The sequence below is a fragment of the Hoplias malabaricus genome, chromosome 18, assembly GCF_029633855.1.
Source record: "Hoplias malabaricus isolate fHopMal1 chromosome 18, fHopMal1.hap1, whole genome shotgun sequence".
Classification (NCBI taxonomy): Eukaryota; Metazoa; Chordata; class Actinopteri; order Characiformes; family Erythrinidae; genus Hoplias; species Hoplias malabaricus.
The window spans coordinates 29,696,832-29,717,567 of record NC_089817.1 but is presented as its reverse complement, the minus strand read 5'-3'; the positions used below and the strand labels follow the sequence as shown (position 1 = coordinate 29,717,567).

The 20,736-nt window shown below is 44.6% G+C and overlaps 1 protein-coding gene across 5 annotated transcripts in view; it reads right to left on the bottom strand.

Annotated features, from left to right (window-relative positions):
• The window catches only part of gramd1ba (GRAM domain containing 1Ba), a 58,685-nt gene extending 38,157 nt beyond the window's left edge, over positions 1-20,528 (bottom strand). For 2 of the 5 annotated variants that reach the window (XM_066650636.1, XM_066650637.1), the window contains exons 1-2: positions 17,690-18,096; positions 15,075-15,149 (exon numbers count right to left, since the gene is read on the bottom strand). In XM_066650636.1, coding sequence (XP_066506733.1) covers positions 15,075-15,149; positions 17,690-18,096 — 482 coding nt within the window. Of the gene's footprint in view, positions 1-1,620; positions 1,853-12,233; positions 12,340-15,074; positions 15,153-17,689; positions 18,097-20,480 lie in introns of those variants that run through there. The other 3 variants (XM_066650639.1, XM_066650640.1, XM_066650638.1) reach the window with 3 other exon arrangements.
• Positions 20,529-20,736: the final 208 nt, after the last annotated feature.

Sequence of the window (20,736 nt, the reverse complement as noted above, 5' to 3'; positions counted from 1 at the left end):
AGCTCCACACACTTCCAACCCACACACTGTGAAACAAGACCAACCAGTCAGTTTTCTGTGAGCTGCCCAAGTCAGAAATCATGGGATAATACGAGCCGTTCTGATTCTGCTCCGCTTCTGACATCAAGTGCAGAGACTTTAAAATTGCCCCGGCCCCTCATCTGAGTCTGTCCAATCACAGCACTGGGCCCGTGTCTATGTGAGAGCGCAAAGACGAGGCTAAACCCAGCAATGAGCGTGGAGAAATAAGAGCACTGGGTAAAAACAGAGAAAACGAAAATGGAGAAGAAAGAGAACCGAACGAAAATGGCTCCTCACTGCTGTGCACTCGGGGTTGGGGTGAACAACGAGTGGCTGATTATCATTTAAAGGAACAGGCTCTGAAAATGACCAAAACAGGGCTGTTTGGACAGGGGGAGAATGCTGCTGTTGGGTTTGATCTTAAAGCAGGCTACAGACGTTTCATTAAGGACAAAATACTCTGTTATCATCATATCACACAGGGTGAGTGACAGTACACAGTACACTGTTACCTTATTATCTGCTGATGTCAGACATGGTTCTCACTGGGTGGACTAGCATTCTGACATTTGGAACAGTAGCTAGGAAAAGATACATTTGTGGGCGGAGCATAGGTGTGAAAAGTCTAAATACGTTATGCATTTTAACCTCATCAGGCTGACCACAAGTTTTCCCAACATGCGACAAACTTTCTCTGACCTAACAGTTGCTAGGAAAGGATTGTGGGTGGAGCTTCTACATGTCGTCATTTTCTTAGCAGCTAATAGACAATGCCTATTGTTTGCTATTAAAATACCAACAGATTAATAAGCCAGTAGTGAAAGTTGATGCTCTCAAATCAGCTCAAGCACCCTGTGGTTGGTTAGCGGAGATGAAGATGAAGTGTATGGAGGACCGGTCAGTGGTCAGCTGCTTCCCACAGTGCCACTGATGCTCTCTCCTCCTGCGGCATATCCAAGCTCGGCACTAAATATATCCACCAGCCAGAAGGATATATATATATGCACACTCATACATGTACACACACAAACACACAGCAGCAGCAGCACTGCGGTTAAGACGAGATGGAAATGCGAAGTTTCCAAACAGGAGTTGGAGCCAAGAGCGGTCAGTGGACTGCGGGAGCCATGGGAGGGGGCTTTACCCTACATACTGCAGGGTTATTATACAGTTATTAAGCTTCAGCTCTGGCCGGGCACACCTACATACAGTCAAACTTCCCCTGTGACGAACCCAGGCAATCAAAACATATCTGTAATTGAGGCCAGTGGGCACAGGTTTGTTACACGGCTTGGACATCGCTGTGGTTCAATTCCGCAGAGTTTGTCGTCAAGGCTTAGGATCCACAAGCTATTTCCATGTACAGCAGCTGATATCTGAGGAACCGAAGGGCTACATAGTGACCCTTTGAGTTTAAAGGGTTAAACAACAAGCTTATTACTCGGTTATTAATCCTAAGGCTCATTAGCCAGCGTCCTGTATGAATTTCCCAGTGGAAAGCTCTAGAATGTGGCTCAGGTCTGGAGCTGTCCATGGTCCTGGGAGCTTAAAGAAGGGGTTAACTCGGGTCTGGCCGAGGCTAAACGGAGCGTCTCTTACCAGGCGAGCTTGAAGCCTTTCATTAGTGCAGTAAGGACTGTCCTGTTGCCATAGCGTCGTCGCCCCACTCGGCTGGCCAGTCGTCCAGTGGCATGGCGGGGGTCATGGGAAAAGTCCTGGACACTTTTGCCTGTGCCATGGGATTCGCTTCTGCTAACACATCATCCCTCGCTCTCAGAGCAGTGCTAGCACATACACTCAGCCTGAAATGCCGTAGTCTCTCTCTCTCTCTCTCTCTCTCTCTCTCTCTCTCTCCCTTACTGCAGATAAAAAGCCCAGGCTGCTCCTGCCGGTCTCAGGCGCAAACTGAGCATGCTCTGAATACTCACAAGCCCCTCCCCCTCTTCCCCCTCCTTCGCATGTTCTCCACAGTCTGCTTCCCTTCCAACAGAAATACCTTCTGTCTCTCTCTCTCTCTCTCTCTGTGTGTGTGTGTGTACATGATGTGTGTGTGTGTGTGTGTGTGTGTGTCTCACGATAGGCTCAATCACCCCAGCAGCTGGCCCTTTAATCCCCTAATGCAGGATAGACAGTGCACTCTGTGAAATATGTGTACGTGTGTGTGTGTGTGTGTGTGTGTATGTGCTTGTGTGTAAAACAGCTTGAACTTGGAGCCCCTGAAACATCACAACAAACATGTGATCAATTCCTTTCACCACCCCACCTTCCAATCAGGAGAGAGAGAGAGAGAGAGAGAGAGAGAGAGAGAGGGAGACAGAGAGAAAGAGAGAAAGAGAGAGAGAGAGAGAGAGAGAGAGAAAGAAAGAAAGAAAAAAAAAAGAGAGAGAGAGAGAGAGAGAGAGAGAGAGAAAGACAGAGAGAGAGAGAGAGAGAGAGAGAGAGACAGAGAGAAAGAGAGAGAAAGAGAGAGAGAGAGAGAGAGAGAGAGAGAAAGAAAGAAAAAAAAAAAGAGAGAGAGAGAGAGAGAGAGAGAAAGACAGAGAGAGAGAGAGAGAGAGAGGTGGGGCTTGTATCTAGTTTAGCAAATCAAAACTTCCAAAGTTCTGTGGTCAGAAGCAGCTGCACATGAGCCTAAATCCGCCAGTCATAATCCCGAGACTGGATTGCAGCCTCAAACACTGGGCTGTGAAGCAGTGGAACTGTGTCCTCTGGAGAGACTGTGGTCAGTAAATGAGCAGCAGTGATGTTTAGAACCAATCCTAATCGGACTTCACCAATGTTCTTGAGACTGAATGCCACCAAATCCCACACAGAAATGACCCAGAAATGGATGGGCCTGGGTCCCTAAACTTTTGACTGCAGGCACTGCATGTGTGCAGCATCTGAACTGTAGGCGGAGGTAACTAATGTTCTCTAACGTGCCCCAGTGGCCAGTGGTTTGGCCAGCAGTCAGCAGCAAGGCAGTGGGGGAGGTGTGTGTGTGTGTGTGTGTGTATGCGTGTGTGTGTGTGTGCGCACGCTGAGTCACTGTCCCCTCTGTACGAACACTGCCACACAGCAACAGCAGAGCGACCAGCATTGCTTTACAGCAGCAAAGGGCGCCAGATATAGCAGAAATCCCGCACTTCTCTGAATCACTTGTACTGAGCACGCTCACATCTGAGTAACCAATCACATTCGAGCATTGTAAATACAACCCACTAATTATACAGGTACAATTACCACCTGTAGTCTCCTTGTTGCTGTGCATACTTCGTTAGCCCCTTTTTCACCCTGCTCTTCAAATCTCAGGACCATCACAGAAGGTGTGTGCTGCATCGTTCCCGGTGCTGACATGGAGGTGGTGTGTAGGCATGTGCTGGGCTGGTACGAGTGGATCAGACATAGCAGTTGCTATAGGAATTTTTAAAAAAGCGTGAACACTGAGGGGTTTAAAACCTCCAGCAGCCCTGCTGTGTCTGATCCACTTGTACAAGCCTAACACTCTCTTTTGTTACAGTGTTACATACAGTGGTACTGTAGGTTAATATGGTACAGATGGTACTGTCCATCTCTGCTGTCCAGTCTGTGTTTACTGCTGTATCAGACTTAGCTCTTATGCAATCTGTTCTATTCACCCCCCCCCCCCTTCAGAACACACACACACACACACACACCTCCCTGGACAAGCATGTGTTTATATGCTTAATACACTGCACTGGACAGCACTGACCTATAGATTTAAACTCGACACACGTCACTGACCCTGCGCCTGTGGCTTTGCATAACACCATAAACCACAGAGCTCTTCCCGACAGCCCCAGTCTGTGGAGCTGAACGGGCAGTTCCACCACTGACCGCACGTCACCGAGGACCATTCGTGCATCACACTGATTTGTGTTCTCTCCTCGCACCATGACCTACGGTGAACATATCAATCGCCGCAGCCCTAACGCACTCTGAACCTGAGCTGGTTTCAGACGACTACAGACTCCACAACACAAACCACATGAAAGTCACGAAGGACGTCAGAGCTCAACAGAACAAGTACACACTTCGTGTCAAGATGATCTGGAGCAGCTGCACATGAACCTAACGTCGCTGTGGCCGATGACGAGAGTCGGCTGAAGTGAAGGCCACCGGCATTGGGCTGCGGAGCACGATCACTGGGGTGGATAGAGTGGAGTTTGTGATCCAGAAACAATCACCCAACTAGGGCTGCAACTAATGATTATTTTGTTAATCGATTAATCTGTCGATTATTTTTTCGATTAATCGATTATTAATCGGATAAAAAGGTTGGTTTCCTGTCTGTTACTAGTATATTCAGGATACCATCAGTGAGAACAGCTGCTTGCTGTGGTGTACAGATCTTCTTCAAAACATAGTCAGCAATGCTGGGCTGTTTTTATCTGAGGTGAGAGAGAAAGTGTAGATATGAACATACACCTTTTTTAAGTTTTTTAATAACTACTGATCTAAAATGCAGACAAAAATGCAGGCAAATTGAAATGACATAAATGGATATTGGGTGATGCTGCCATGTTCTGAGAATAAAAGGGAAATTCAACTAACACATGATCAGATATGGTTAAGATATTTAAGATTTTAGAGAACTAATGTTGTAATTTTATAAGGAACACACAACCTACCATTATTAAAAATTAGCGTTTACATGAAGAATTAACCCAACCGTTACATTAATTTTATATTTATCAATATTTAACACAGTGTATGTAATGTAATATACACTTATAATGTAATATACACTTGGCTGTGATACTCAAACACTAACACGCAATGCCAGTCAGAAAAGACCTTGAAAAAGGCTTTAAATATATTATTTTAAAAAATGTAACTGAATGTAACTGCCGCCACATTTAAGGTAGAACGGAAAACTCGCTAAATACAAGAGTGATATAAATTCACTAAAAATGAGACCTCTTGTTTAACTACTCTAGCAGGCTCTAGTGACAATGAGTGAGAGAAAAACTAACGTCGCTAACGCTAGCTTGACTAAAACTACGGCTTGTTTTGGAACTGCTGGTCGAGCTGACACATTTAAGGTGGAAGAGAAAACTCGGGGGGCTAAGGCTTGTTCGCTAAACGCGAGTGTAATATCAATGTACTAAGAAAAACAAATTTTGTTTAACTACTCTAGCAGGCTCTAGTAACATTTTAGTGAGAGAAAAAAGTAGAATTAACTTACTATACTTAATCTCTTTCACACACAGCACCAACAGGCTTCATTTTCAGGTGCCTCATGCAGCGATGATGTGCTGCCGTGCCATGCGAGATCAGCTGTGCACATTTTGCACCTAACGCTGTTCCTTGAAGGTGTTAAGGTAAAGTGTTCCCATACTTTTGATGACTTGGGTCGTACATTTTTCTCTCTGCTTGTGCTAACATTATCCTCTGCTGTGACCGTCTCCGCCATTTTTCAAACGCTTCTTGTTCGTCACGTGTAGCAACTGTACCTATGTGTATAACAACTTAGACCCAACTAATCGATTATTAAATTAGTTGCCAACTATTTTAACAATCGATTTTAATCGATTTAATCGATTAGTTGTTGCAGCCCTACACCCAACATCAGCATCTGCCCTCAACAACAGCTGGGTTTCCATCCAAAATGTTCACAAACGTTATCTACCCAGTAATCTACGCACGCTCTAAAATAAGACGCTCAGGTGACGCTGGTGTGAGAACGGAATGGTCCTGAAGTGTGGAGAGGTGTAATGAGGATTTGGGAGGGAGTCTGTGGTCGCGGGGTCAGCCCGGGGCTCTGGGGGGCGCTATGCCACGTGCGCAGAAGGTCTCCAGCTGAAACCTCATTGTTGTTTTTTTTGTTTTTTTTCCACCTGGGGGGTTTTCCCATCTTCCCTTCAGGTTTTTTTTTCCACAGTTCTCAAAAACTTGGTGGATGAAAACCTCCTAACGTTCAATGCGGCTGAATGTCATCAAATCCTCACAGCAATGCTTCAATATCAAGTGCACAAGCTTCCCACAAAAGAAGCAACAAAGAGGCCAAAAAATAGGGACAACCTACTTAATAATATCCCAGGATTAGTTCATTATTATGCAATAAATATGCAAACGATATGCAAATAAATAAGCAAAATGATTTGTGACCTCACATAACATACATTGTCAGTATATGTTGCACACGTCTCTGCCCTAGTCCGGAACACCTGCAGATTCCCACCCAGCGGCTCCAAAACAGAAATATCATCAGGATCCATTGTTTTTTGTTTTCTTTCCGGAACTCTTCTCGGATTTCTCCGACTCAGGCAAAGAGTTGGGGGGGGTCAGGGCAGTGTGTAGCGGATTTCATCAACATGTTCCTTTGCCCTTGTGGTCTCTCCGGGGAACTGGACGGGCTCGCATTGTGGGTCAGTTTCTGCAGACACAGTGTTTCACAGCCGCTCAGAGGCCAGAGTGGAGCGGCCAATCAGGGAGCAGCGTGAGGAGTCAGGTGATCTGGTGACTGTCGCGCTCAGTTAGTGACCAATGCTGGAGACGTCGGTCAGTGTGGCTAATCCTTGAGCATGGGCCAGCTTCAACACACACACACACACACCCTGCTACACCCTGCAGAGCTGAGGTGTATCCATAATTAATTAATAGTTGAGAATTTCTGGTCCCACTTGCTACACACCGTAAATTTATTACCCCCATTGTCTCTTGTGTGTGTGTGTGTGTGTGAGTCCAGTAGCTTCCCTTGCCAGAATGTATATGGATTATTGAATGTTAATTACAAATTCTAAAATGTAAACAACTCAAAAGAAGGGTCATATCTGAGGTAAATTATTGATCTTACAGATGTATCATTATTGTTAATGGTTATTATTATTGTTATTATTATGATTGTTGTTGTTGTTGTTGTTGTTGTTGTTAATCTTTATATTACTTTCATAACAGAGCAATATTTCCCTCGGTTTTTACATAAAGAATAACTGCAGTATTGAGAAGGCTGACCCTTTGCTTTCAGGTGTGTGTGCGTGCGTGCGTGCGTGTGTGTGTGTGTGTGTGTGTGTGTGTGTGTGTGTGTGTGTGCAAGATCTGATGGAGGTTTTAGATAACGTAAGGCTGCAGCTCTCCGATGAATCATCAGCCTCAGTAACAGGACACTGCTGCAAGTTTTACTGTCTTTTCCTGTATCTCTATCTGCCCCATTTCCAGCTCAGAAGCAGGAGCACTATCGCCCCCTGGGCTTTCACTAGTGTACTGCACTACTTTGTGTCTGCATCCATCATCACAGAGCATTAGACCGGCTTCCAGAGCTTTTACCAGGGCTAACAACTCTGTAAGTAAATGCACTGACTTGTTTCCATTATTGACTTTGAAGACAGCTAATCAACTTTGACCACTAACTGTTAATCACTGCAGTCCTCCTCTCTCTCTCTCTCTCTCTCTCTCTCTCTCTCTCTCTCTCTCTCTCTCTAGGGATCTGCTCCTGCTGCACTGCCTCTGTTCCCCTGCAGTGCTTCTTCACATCCTTCACATGGCCCAGGACAATTAAATTAAATTAAATTGGAGTAAAGTAAATTCACTCAGGAGAACAAACAAGAAAAGTTCCCCTCAGAGACAACTTTAATGTGATACATCCCCACTGCACTTATAAGCAATGTGATTTTCGACTGAATTTCATTCATTCAACCATTTATTCATTCATTCATTGTCTGTAACCTCTTATTCAGGGTCTGGAGCCTATCCGGAACCTACTCGCACCTACGGACACTTCTGAGTCGCCAATTCACCTACAAATGTTTTTTGAAACCGGAGCACCCAGAGGAAACCAACGCAGACACAGGGAGAACACGCCACACTTCTCACAGACAGTCACCCGGAGGAAACCCACGCAGACACAGGGAGAACACACCACACTCCTCACAGACAGTCATCCAGAGGAAACCCACGCAGACACAGGGAGAACACACCACACTCCTCACACAGTCACCCAGAGTGGGATTAGAACCCATTCGATCTGATTTTCTGAATTAAAAAATCTAATTAAATAAACAAATAAATACAAATTGAAATAAAAATGCATTCCTTCATTCATTTTCTGTAACTGACTGATTCAGTTGGTGTGTCCAGAGCCTACTCTGAATCACTGGGTGGAAGGCAGGTGCACGCACTGGACACAGCACCAGTCCATCTCAGGGAATTATACACTCACCCCTGTGGTGTGGACATTTTCACACACACACACACACACACACACACAGAAAAAAAAATGAGATAAACTCACTCGCACATTCATACACTTTTGTACAGCCACTCATGTGTGTTTGGACATCCGGAGAACACCCCACACTCCTCGCAGGAGGTGAGATTCAAACCCAGCATCACATCACCATGAAGTACTGTGGCAGAGACACTACCTTCAACCCCACTCTGCTGCAAATACAAAAACACGAAAGCCAGAGCCGTGCCCAGTTCCTTGGTTTCCAGTCCGCAGAAGAAACATTGACTTAAACTGTGATTACAGTGATGTCGCCGTGTGGAATCCTTACATTACTCTGACAAGAAAACAAAAGATTTACAGATTAAAGATTAGCAATGCTCAGATTTTACACCACCTTAAAAACCACATCCTGCCAGAGATGGGTGGAGTTAGAGGCCTGAGTTAGAGGCCTCGACTCTCCTCATCAGAAATGCCTTGTGAATGCTGTGTCTGGTTTGTTTAGGTCACGCTCACTCCAGCTTCACAAAATACAGCTGGCCTCTTGTATCAGAACGTTCAGTTTTCTGCGGTTCATTCATTCATTCATACATTGCCTATAACTCTTATCCAGTTCAGGGTCACGGCGGGTCCAGAGCCTACCTGGAATCATGGGACGCAAACCAGGAACACACCCTGGAGGGGACGCCAGTCCTTTGCAGGGCGACACACACTCACACATTCACTCAAACACACACACCTACGCCAATCCACCTACCAATGTGGGATGAAACCGGAGCACCCGGAGGAAGCCCACGCGGACACAGGGGGAACACCGAACCCCTCACAGACCGTCACCTGCCGCGGGGCTCGAACCCACAACCTCCAGGTCCCTGGAGCTGTGACAGAGCCATGTTTTAAAATAGTAAATAATTAAAAGTAAATTCCAGAATTAAATTATTCATACGTTTTAAATTTCATAATTAAATAAGAGGACAACAAAAGTCATAAAAATGCATTTCTACGTTATGGAAAAGGAAAAAAAAAACAGCCCAAGGATCTTCAGAACTGAAGTGATCCGGACTCTTCCGCATTCTCCCGCTGCTCCCGAGGATCACTGTGAAGGAAAGTCATTAATCACTGCAGCGAGAGACCAGCTGAACTTCAACGGCGCCACCTCAGCACTTTCCCTCACACAGAAGCAAAGGTTACGATGATGCTGCTGATCCGAACAGAGCAAAAACAAGGGAGAGCCTCCCTCACCTGCAGGTAGGATTATGGTGAGAGAGAGAGTGTGTGTGTGTGTCTACATGGAACAGCAGAACATGACATCCCACTGTTGAAGCCCTCCGCTCTCCCGCTGGGAGGAGTTCTGCAGAAGACAGATGGAGGGAGAGATAAAAGGATGTGGTTCTGGACACCACACCAGGGGCCATCTGTGAACTGGACGTTACCTTCACACACACACACACGCACACACACAACAGGCACAGTTCAAAGGTAATGGTACCGTGTCCAAATATTTATGGACATCTGTCCATTCGTAGGCTTTAAGAGGCAATAAGAGGTTGTATTCTACAGGGAACTCTTTGGATACCCTTCTATCTGACCACTGGCATTGGGCATGGAGACCTTAGGCTCATGCTGGACAGTGCCTAGTTATTACAATGGGGTGTCTACAAACTTTAGGACATGCAAAGCACTCAACAAATAGTGGGACATGGAAGATGAGTCTGCAAAAAAATATATACAGAGAGTTTGCAGGGATGAGCCCACCGCTGTAGAACTGTAATGGACACAAACACACACACACACACACACGTCCCGCTGGACCTTAAATATATTCATGCAGTCACGAGTGGTTGGTGTTGCCTCAAGTTCCCCAGAAGCTGTATTACTTATTCATCTCTGAGCCAGTGTCAGATTCTTCAGCTGGACACCGTCTGAGCGTCCAGCCTTCAATCGGCTGCTGGACATCACACACTCTGAAAACCTCTGATATTCCTGAGCTGTTTTATTCCTTGTATGTGAACAGTGGTCATCGTCCAGTGAATCAGGTCAGAACATTACCTGGAGTTGCACTTTTACACATGTGCCCCACAGTAGAAGACTGTCCAGGTCAGACCTGTTCCCACTCACTGATTTAGAAGAGGTCAGTGAGAATGGACGGACCAGAGATTTCAAAGCCAAAGATGTCCAATACTGGTCCTGACCAGACCAAAATTAAACCCCTGCCACTTTTCCGCTGCCGGGAACTTGACTCGGCTCGGCTCGGCTCTTTTGCTTTTCCACTGTCCAAACCTGGCTGCTTTTTTAGTGTCTGCTCGTGTGCGTTTCCAGCCAGGCCGAGTAGGTACTAAATGGTGACGTGTAAACCTTGCAGACTGCTGATTGGCCAGAGAGATCTGTCAATCATCACTGAACGCAGAGCTCCAGCACAAACTTGCCGGTGAAGTTACAACAGCTTTCACATATGCTATTGTGTGACCCACGACAGCAGGTTGTAACATTACCCTGAGGTGGTGTGAAGAGGGTCAAACGCTCCTTGGGGCGGTGGCCACTGAAAATCTCCAGCGAAAGCCAAAGGTGCGACAAGGAAAACAGGGGCTTGGAGCCGTGTTCGGTCCAAAAAACAAAAACAACATGTGAATACACAATGAGTAAACAGCGTCTAAATTTGTCGCCCGTGTTGTTGTGGTTTTCAAAGACTGCGGTTGCCGTTAGGGACAGGGCTTTGTGATGTCACAGGCTCCATTTTGCACGGGGAGTTGTGCTAGTGCAAAAACGACCAGCTAAAAGTGAGCTTGGGTCAAGTCTTTATTTCCAAATGTCCATAAGAGGGGGAAGTCCTCACAAGTTCACTGTAGTTTACGTTTATAGGCGTAGAACTCCACTAATGAGCGCAAATATATCTGTGCTATGTTTCATCATAATCCATACATATTTTACATTCACTAAGCATCCTCACATCCACTGTTGGCACTACTATGATATTTGTGCGAGCATTACCCAATCACAAAACTTACGCTTGGGCTACAGTTAGCGCTCAGACAACAAGTTGATTATTTAATTTTATTTATTTATTTATATTTATTTGGGGAGTTCACAGATAGGATTAGGGTTAAGGCTGATGTTTCAGGCCGGGTTGCCAGAAATTCGCCTGAACATCCACAAATATATAAATTGACAATTATATTTAGTACACACTGTACACACCCTGGGATTAGTCTTTTAAAATCCGTACTGTTTAGTGTCCAGTACGATCCACAGAGACTTGCTTTTGTCATCTACAGCTCCTCTGAATGAGTGAAGGTATATGTGAGTGAGTGAGTAAGTGAGTTTCAAGCCGATTCAATAAGGTTAATCACATGTAAAAGTGAAGTGCTAATGACACAAGCATCTGTAGAGCATCAGTAAAAGCCCATCACACAAAGAGTGACCAGAAGCACAGGATACTGTATAATTTAATACAAGTCCAGAGGCCACCTTTCCTTTACGTAACGTCCAGTCGTCCACTCCTGCCATCTATCTTTCAGGAGACACTCCTGAGATTATTCAGTAAGTCATAGGATACAAAATGGAGAGACCCTCATCTTCTCATCACAAGCTTGTTCAGTGCTATGGGTCTGAAAGGACATGGGGGATGGACCAATAGAAATGCTCCAAAATTACTTGGAATAAAATCTTTTTACATCGACTTCCATTGAAAATGAAGGGTTTTTCCCTTCTCCTGTAAAGGTAATATTCTGGAGATACGTGGTTTTCAGCAGGGATTTAAAGAGCAATGTTTACAGAGATTGCAGAGCTGTCTGTGAAAACCTTGTATCTCCACTGTTTGATGTGTACATTTCAGGATAAACTCACAGAGACGTTGTCAAGAATGATCTGGAACATAATATAGTATTTAACACAAAGAAAGTGACCATTAAGCCACTTTTTTCTAGGAGATATGAGGTTTTAGCCGATGCTGATGTTACAGATGTAGCCTCAAACTGCCAGAAGAAAGAGAGAGAGAGAGAGAGTGTGTGAGAGAGAGAGAGAGAGAGAGAGAGAGAGGTTTACTCACTGTTCCCTGCGGAAGTGTAGCCTCTTCCTGAGAGTGGACACTCGGGGGTGACAGGTGAGTTTGACCGGGGACGTACAGGAGAGACCCCCGAGCCCCCGACTCTGGACCATGATGCACCGCTCTCACGCTTCTTCCAACACTAACACACTTACACTGGAGCTCCTCATTTTACAACACCTGCCTCTCTCTCTCTCTCTCTCTCTCTACCCCTCCTTTCCTTCACTCGCTTTACTTCTAACACCTCCCTCCCTCTCTCTGTCTGTGTACCGACCTATTTCTTTTCTTTTTTTTTTTTTTTGTTAAGGCTCTGTGTTCCACCTGCACTGGGCCTGCTTTCTCTCTCTCTCTCTCTCTCTCTCTCTCTCTCTCTCTCTCTCTCTCTCTCTCATGCACTCAGCAGTCAGCAGATAATTAATGAACAGCACATACCCAGAGAAACAGAGAGACTAAGAGAAAGAGAAAGAGACATATACAGAGAGTTGATTATTAAAAAGAGTTAAAAAAACAAATAAAAAATATAAAAAAAGGAAGTTCGAAGGAAACCTAATCTAAGGAAATCTAAATTCAAACTAAACTCAGAAGGAAGGAAAGAAATCTCAGCACCTACCGACATCGCCCTGAGGTGGACACACTACTCTGGAAACCCTCGGCTTCCTTATGTTCTTTTTAATGAGTGGCACTGTAATTCATGCGTTATAAACACGGTCATAAACACTGTAGTACGCACTGTAATAAAGCCTGAGAGTGAGCAGGCAGCATGAACCTATGTGACCTGCAGGATGTAAAACATCTTCCACCAGAAACACAGAACACAGCTAAAAACCAGGGCCCAATATTTTTGCCAGAAAAACTGCTGGAGTAAACATTCCCAGCACCTGCTCTCTTGCTCTCTCTCTCTCTCTCTTGCTCTCTCTCTCTCTATTGAGACACATTTCTCTTTATGAAGTTGTAGCTCAGAACAACGGAGAGAACGTCAGGAACCAGCGTCATCCACTCCACAAAAACAGGACAATAACGAAACGTTGGTGGAGCAGGAGGCGAGCTGCACGTGAGAGGGACGACACTGTTATTCATCACAACGGCCTTGACACAAAACTTGGAGAAACAGAATGAACAGAACACAAAAAGGTACAAACCCTACGACTCAGAAAAGAGACTCAACGGTGAAAAGAATCAGAGAGAACGTAAGAGACTCAATAGGACTCACTGCTGTATCTGATCCACTCACCCCAACACAACACACACTATCACACCATCACCACCACGTCAATGTCACTGCAGCGCTGAGAATGACCCACCACCCACATCATACCTGCTCTGTGGTGGCCTTGAGCACTGAAGAGTAGGGCGAAAGTGGACTAACAATAAACCAGTTAGCAAGTCCCACACACTCCTGTCAGAACTGTCCCTGGGCTCATAACCGACTTTGTTCTTGCCTCGACCCGGAGCCTGATGAGAAGATTTTTTTAACAGATGTCAGAAGAAGACTGGTGGCTGTTACTCCACGTTACGGCGTAAAATTTTTAGCTCTGTTCAATTAATACAAACACATCCTAACATAGTTTATATTTATCTGATTTGCATATTTAGGCTTAATAAACGGTGCCGTTTCCAAAAGCAATTTTAAAATAAAGACAGAAAATACGAATAGAGCATTGCAGACTGCAGAAGCATTCAGGAGTCGACGTCCTGAACCTGAAGGTTGCAGTCCTTTAGGATCCAGAACACTTTCATTATCTCGGGATATCACCGAAAATTAAGTTGTCAACAGCAACCAATAAGAAACCAGAAAAAAAAACATGACACAGGAATCAGTTATGTTGAGGGTCAGGTATGTCATAGTTTATCTGATGGACAACTCACCATCACCGTATTTATTAACATGTCATAACTATTTATTAATGTCTTATAAGTTGTTTGTTACTCAATGATTGAAAATGTATATAACACACTAATATAAAATATTTAGAACAATGTAGTAAAGGCAGTTGTAGGATAAAGCTGTGTAGTGTTACGCCCAGAATACAATTCAAACCTATAACATATCAATGCAGTATTCCCCCATCTTTGTGAAGAGAGAGAAAGCTGTGGTATTCTCTGGGCTCTGATTAAATACAGCCCTCTAGTGGACATACCAAACAACACCATCATGTGATCAGCACTGTGTTTGGACACTGTACCTATAAAATACATTTTAATATTTAAACTGTGAATCCACACAGACCTTGCAAATGCCCCTCAGGGTAACAATACTAGCAATATATCAACAAAGAACAGTTGCTGGGAGAATGGGGAATGACAGAGTAAATATTACATAAATATTTAATAATAAAGTCATTACAGACACAAAAACAGAGAGTCTGTCGGTGATGCCCGCTCTCACAGACTTGCCCTAGCACCTGACCACCCCCTACATGCAAATCCACTGATGATAACAGGATGAGAGACCTATAGGGAAGCTGTTGGAAGTGGTGTGAGCGCAGTGTCAGGGACAGTGTACTGAATAAAGGCCACTGTGTTTTGGATGAGACAAAGAACCAAGGTCTTGTCTCTGATATCATTACAGTCCATGTGTGTTTCCTGAAAAGCAGTTAAGGTGTTACCTTGACATCTGATTTAATCTAACACTGTGGTCATTTGTGGCCTCCTAATCATCCCCTCCCTACCTCACAGCTGATGTGTGGTCAATGTAGCTGCAGTCGCATCGTCCAGGTGAATGCTGGACACTGGACACTGGTGGATTTTGAGGCAGACTAGGGGTTCAATTCCCTGCTCTGGAAACCACACCTATCTCAATAAGAGTTAGTAATATATTTCTATAAATATAACAGCAATACTGACCTCTCCTCGCGGACATTAGGGGTCAGGTACCTTGTGGTGTCATCTTCGTGGCTGCTCTGGAGGCTGCTTTGCTGGCTGCTGTAACAGAGAAGAAAAAAAAGTGATTGCCAGAAAAAGCATTCCCTGTCGGTTCTAGGGGCTCAGTGGAGCTGTAAAAATGTGCCTGGAGCATGCAGAGTTACAGTTAGGTTTACTTTGTGTCAGTGTATGTATCTCAGAGAGCCATTTATACTTTGTTCCACACCAGTGCAATCAGCAGGGGGCAGCGAATTAAAGTTCTGTAGACTTGGTGAGGTCTGGGTCCTGTCACAAACACTGTAAAGTTTCAACAAGGAACAACGTCACATTAAAACACTGTGAATGGATTTGTTTACATCTCAAACACTGACAATGACAATTCGGTGGAATTTAAAGGGCACAGATTTTGAAAAGTCATCTCTTGTTCAGCGCATGTCCACACGGATTTGGGGCTCTGGAGCCCACCAGCCTTCAAACTGTGAAACAAGACGACCCAGTCGGTTTTCTGTGTGTGGCCTAAGTTAGAAAATGGGATAAAATGAGAACGGAGAAGAAAGAGAACTGAGCAAAAATGGCTAATAATCAGAGCTCCTCGCTCGTCAGTGCTGTGCGCTCAGGGTCGGGGTAAACAGAGAAAGGCTCATTATCATTTAAAGGAACAGGCGCTGAAAACGGGCGTCGTCAACTAGGCTTTATCCTTTTAGAAGGCTGTCACATTAAATAACAAAAAACAAGTTAAAGTGGTGCCTGTGTTGGTGCCTGTATTTTGCCGTTATCCGTTCCAAGACTTTGTTAATTCATTACTTCCCACGGAAAACCAAACAAGCACCAAATATAGTCCTATAGCTGATGGAAATGTGGGATTGTTCCCTGAGCTTTGAACACAAACTCTAAATGTAGAGTAACTTCAGTTACCGCCTGCAAGTTACTTGTAGACTGCAAAGCACTCTGGAAGAAGTCATGCATGTTTAAATATACTCAACAAATCAAAGTGCCAAAGTGGGACAACACACATTGTCAGAGTCCAAAAACGAAACCTGCCTTCAGCCCTGAGACAGCCAAGTAAAACTAACATACAGTTTGTGCTCGTCAGAAAAAGAATTCCCCTAAAGACATGGCACAGCGAAGCTAAAGGGAAGTTTACCTTCCACAGCCCCAGAACCCTGACCCTAGAGCGGTAAAAGGATGTGTGGATATTTTGCTAAAACTCCAAATCAACCCAGTTCATGGCTTCCGCTGTGTCTATAAACAAACCAGCCTTGCTCGTAATTTGAAATCCAACCCTTAATAATCAATGGAAAAGGGACAGATACTGGGTTTCAGGACTTGTTCTTAGGGTTTGTTGTTTTATTTTTAAAGCCAAAGCTCCTCCGAAGGCAGCGGGGCGATAAATATTTCATGGCACGCCAGCCGCTCCCCTGAAGAGCCCAGCGGCCGCAGTGCGCAACCTCGCCACGTTCTAAATGTCACCACAGGGACATCAGTCCCCAGAGAGCAAACAGGCCCAGGCTCACGTGGGCTTCTCACATCAGCCGAAGCCTGTCGCAAACAGGGCTCCACAATGTCTCTCGTCTCTCTGCACTTCTGCTGTTGCAAGAGGCTGGACTATTCAAAACTAGGAAAGTACAGAGTAGGTGAATTCCTGATCTGTGTCTGTGATACACCCCTGGGACTTCTGAGGCTGACCGATCGCAGATGTTCCTAAGAACAAGTCTGAAGGGGGGATGTTTGAGATATCACCACTGTCCAAAGGAAACATGGAACCCCAGAGCTCCAGGGTTCAGACCCTACCTTGAGTTACAGTCTGTGAGGAGAGTGTTCTCCCAGTGTCTGCGTGGGTTTCCTCCAGGTGCTCTGGTCTCCTCCCACACTCTAAACACACATGGTGAACTGGCGAAGGAAAAAGAACTGCAAGCTGTCCAACTTATTTTCCTGAATTCCAATCGCTATTCTTTTTTTTTTTTCTCTGAGATAACTGGATAAACTTGTTTTTAATCTACATCCGCTTTGGTAACAACCTCTGGATTTATACATTGCTGTTTCTTCAGTGCTGAACCCAGAGTAGCAATGACAGAGGCTCTGTTCTCACTATTAGAGCTCATCAGTGGAGCATCACAGTGATTTTAAAGCTATATTTTGAAGGTAAATATATGACTTAGTGTTGTTTCCGAGTTAAATAAGTCTCTTTATATAACATCCTCCTCACACTTGGTGACACCCTGAGGATGTGGTAAAAGCTGACCATTTCGACATACTGACTATGCTGTGTTGAGAGTGCTGTCACAGCCAATTGCTTCAGATGAACAAAGCTAAAATAACGAACAGCACATCTCACACACAAAGCAATGGAACAAGAGGTATTTTCCAAATAAGGTGGATATGTTGGAAAACGAATGAGCAAAAGAACAGGCAAATGGCAAGTCAGAGTAACATCTAACAACATCAGCCACAGCTCTCAGACCTAATCTGAGAGATTTCCTGAAGGTGAGGACTGGAATGCCAGGATTTGGGAAATGCAGGGAAGTATGGTGGTGGAAGGTGGATGGGATTGGGGTGCAGGGTTCTGCCGGCCTGTCCCGATGTTCGGTCATACCGACCTGCTCTCGCTGCTGGCATCCTTCTTGTCGCCACCTCGGAGCCACTTGCGCAGGAGGAAGCGTTTGCGTCGTGGTGATGCGCTGGGTGTGGAGCAGTTGGACCAGGCAGCGTCCTCATCGCTGGACGGCGTGATCTCGATGGAGGGGAGTTGGAGGTACTCCTTGGAAGAGGATCGTCCAGGAGAACCAACCTCAGATGTCTCCCTCTCGCTCTGGACATTTTTCATGCGCCGCATCTTGAAGCGTTTGCGGCGTAGTGAGGGGCTAGAAGCTGGGATAATCGAGGGGCTGGGAGGAGTGCTGGGTGGGAATAGTTGATCTCCGCTGGTTGTTCCACTCGAGCCATCTTCTTCCCAGTCCCCAGGAGCCTGGACTTGCAGCGCTGGGAGCTGCAGAGTCTCCATCATTGTTCCACTTTTTCACACACAAGTGTTCTTAAAGTGGTCCGGGGTGACTGTTACGGAATGGGAAACGGTCAAAACGTTTTTTTGACCGTAAGTCCAGCGTGAGGTAGGTGACCAACCAAAATTAAACTACAGATGGTCCACAAACTACAGGAGGATCGTTTCAGGTTGACAACCATCAGAAGGTCAGTCTAGATACAGGCATAGATTGAGGTTCCTGAGTAATATCTTCACCATCACTATGAGTGTTCTTTTGCTCAAGTGATCTTATAGCAGTTTGGTTTACTGGTATGAAAAGGGAAGTGGTAAATCTCATGAGAAATTCCAGGAGAGCTCAACCCACTGTGGGTCAGCAGTTCTGAGTGACAAAAACCTGAACCAGCAGTGGCTTGAAGATTTCTGTTTTTGATAACTTAGATGTTATCTTGAAAAGCACTAAATTATGCTCTAGCAAGAGTTAGATAATCAGTGTGGATTGTCACACAACTGAATGAACAGTTCATGCTTTCCTGTTATCTGTAAGGGCTGGGAACAGTCCTTCTCTGGAGAACTTGCTGGTGTTAATTAGAAGTAAGGTTTTTGGTTCTTCATCCTGGAATTAGAAGATCCCGTTTCTCATTGGGCTCGACTTCGGGGAGAGGACGGTTCCAGCATGTTCTGGCTTTACAGGTGGGTAAGAGTCCTTAACAAGACCCCAGCCATGCCCTAGAGGTCAGAGGAAAGTCAAAGGGTGGACTAGGTATGACATGCCATACGTCATGCATGCTTATTTGCACATGCTGCCTTGAATATTATTTCAAAAGGACGCACAAGAAGCGACAAATAACCAACAGCTAAGACATTCATGGCTCAGCTCAACCTTTGCTTTGGAGTCAAGTTATGGTCATCTGAGTCTGTGAGGAGTTGACTGCATTCAGCCACAAGACAACGACTGAGCTCAAAACACAACAATCCAGCTCAGCCCAAATGTATCCCATCTCTCCAGAGGACCAAGTTCCACTCATCCACAGCCCAGTGCTGGGGGCTTCGTCCACCCCTCTATCCAAAATATGACACAGTCATTGCCATGTAATGACAGGCCATGTATCCACGTTATCTACATATCAGCACTACACTGGTTGACTCCCGCAGGTCTCCAGACTCACTGCTGTGATTCTGAAGAGATGAAAATGCTACAGAAATGTCTTGCACATTTAATAAAACCAGGCCCCATGGCTAAAGCACCCACTGCAGTGTACTATTCTGGCCCCATCTGACCTTTACTAACCTTTCCTCTGAGTGGAAGTTTGCCTGGAATATTAAAAAATGTACACAGACATTAATGTATGCCACTAAACTAGCCACAGGAAGGCGCAATACTTCCTGTGTGAAAGAGTGTGAGCATGTGAATATGCGAGCGAGAAAGTGAAGGTGAAAGAATTCACACACCAGTCGTGTAGATATATACATATACACACACAAACACATTAATGACAGTATTCATGACCATTTAAGTATGGTATAAGCAGTCAACCAAAGTAGCTGCTTAAAAATATATAATTGCAATGAAAAATAGGCAATTTTCTCACAAAAATTGAATGCATTGGGCTCCAGTTTTCCATGCTCCAAAAACACGTTGATAGGTAAATTGGGACTCAAAAGTGTCCATAGGTGTGTGTGTGTGTGAGTGTGTGTCGCCCTGTGATTCCAGGTAGGACCAACCACAAACCTGAACTGGAGAAGTGCTTACAGACAATTAATTAATTAATTAATTGGGGGGAAAGAATACTGTCTGCATAAATATATTGAGCTTAACCAATAAACAACCTATATTTAATAATGATTACCTGGATACGATGTGCATTTATTTTCACTTACATCCTCCTCTGATTAAAACCCTAAACACTAAGACGATCAAGACATCTCTACACCTTCTCCTTCATTAAAGCTCTGCCTGTGAACAAATCTGATTGATTCCTTGGGTTTTTAACGTATGAAGCTCTGGCTGTTGGGATGTGTTTTTGGTGCTGACTTCTCATTCACTCAGGATACATTCTCTAGCACCTAAACAACATGTGACCTTATGAAGTAGCTCTGAAAAGCAATGATAAGATCAGCAAATGAGTAAGATAACAGCATAAAAACCCCAAAAAAGAAATCCCCTGATTTTTTTTTTACAAGTTTCTGTTTCAGTGTGAAGCGAGTTTAGATTCTAAAGCTGAATGCAGCAAAGAAAAAAAAAGAATAACAGCAGCAAAATGGGAAAAACAAACAAGTAAGAAATCGCTTCAAAAGACCCATTCAGTTCCAAACCAGGAGAAACCAACTTTAAAGAAACCAACACAGGATTTCTTCACCAGAATTGCGCAGCAGTACTACAAAAAAGTAGGAGTAAATACGAGCAGTACCTTTGTCATATTTATCCCGAACGTTTTAAAAAAAACAGCGAATTTTCAGCGTCTCATTTGAAACGATTTGTTTCCCTGAACTCTCCTTGACTTTAGTTCCGTTATGATTTTCGCCATTCCCTTTTCTCTCTCGGGCTAGTCCATTTCGTGTTATGGGGGAAGTAGAATTAAAAACGAGCTGAGACATTGTGCTTTTTAGGCAGACAGACCCGTGTCAAAACGACATAATTATTCTTAATTATTGTAAGACCTTCCC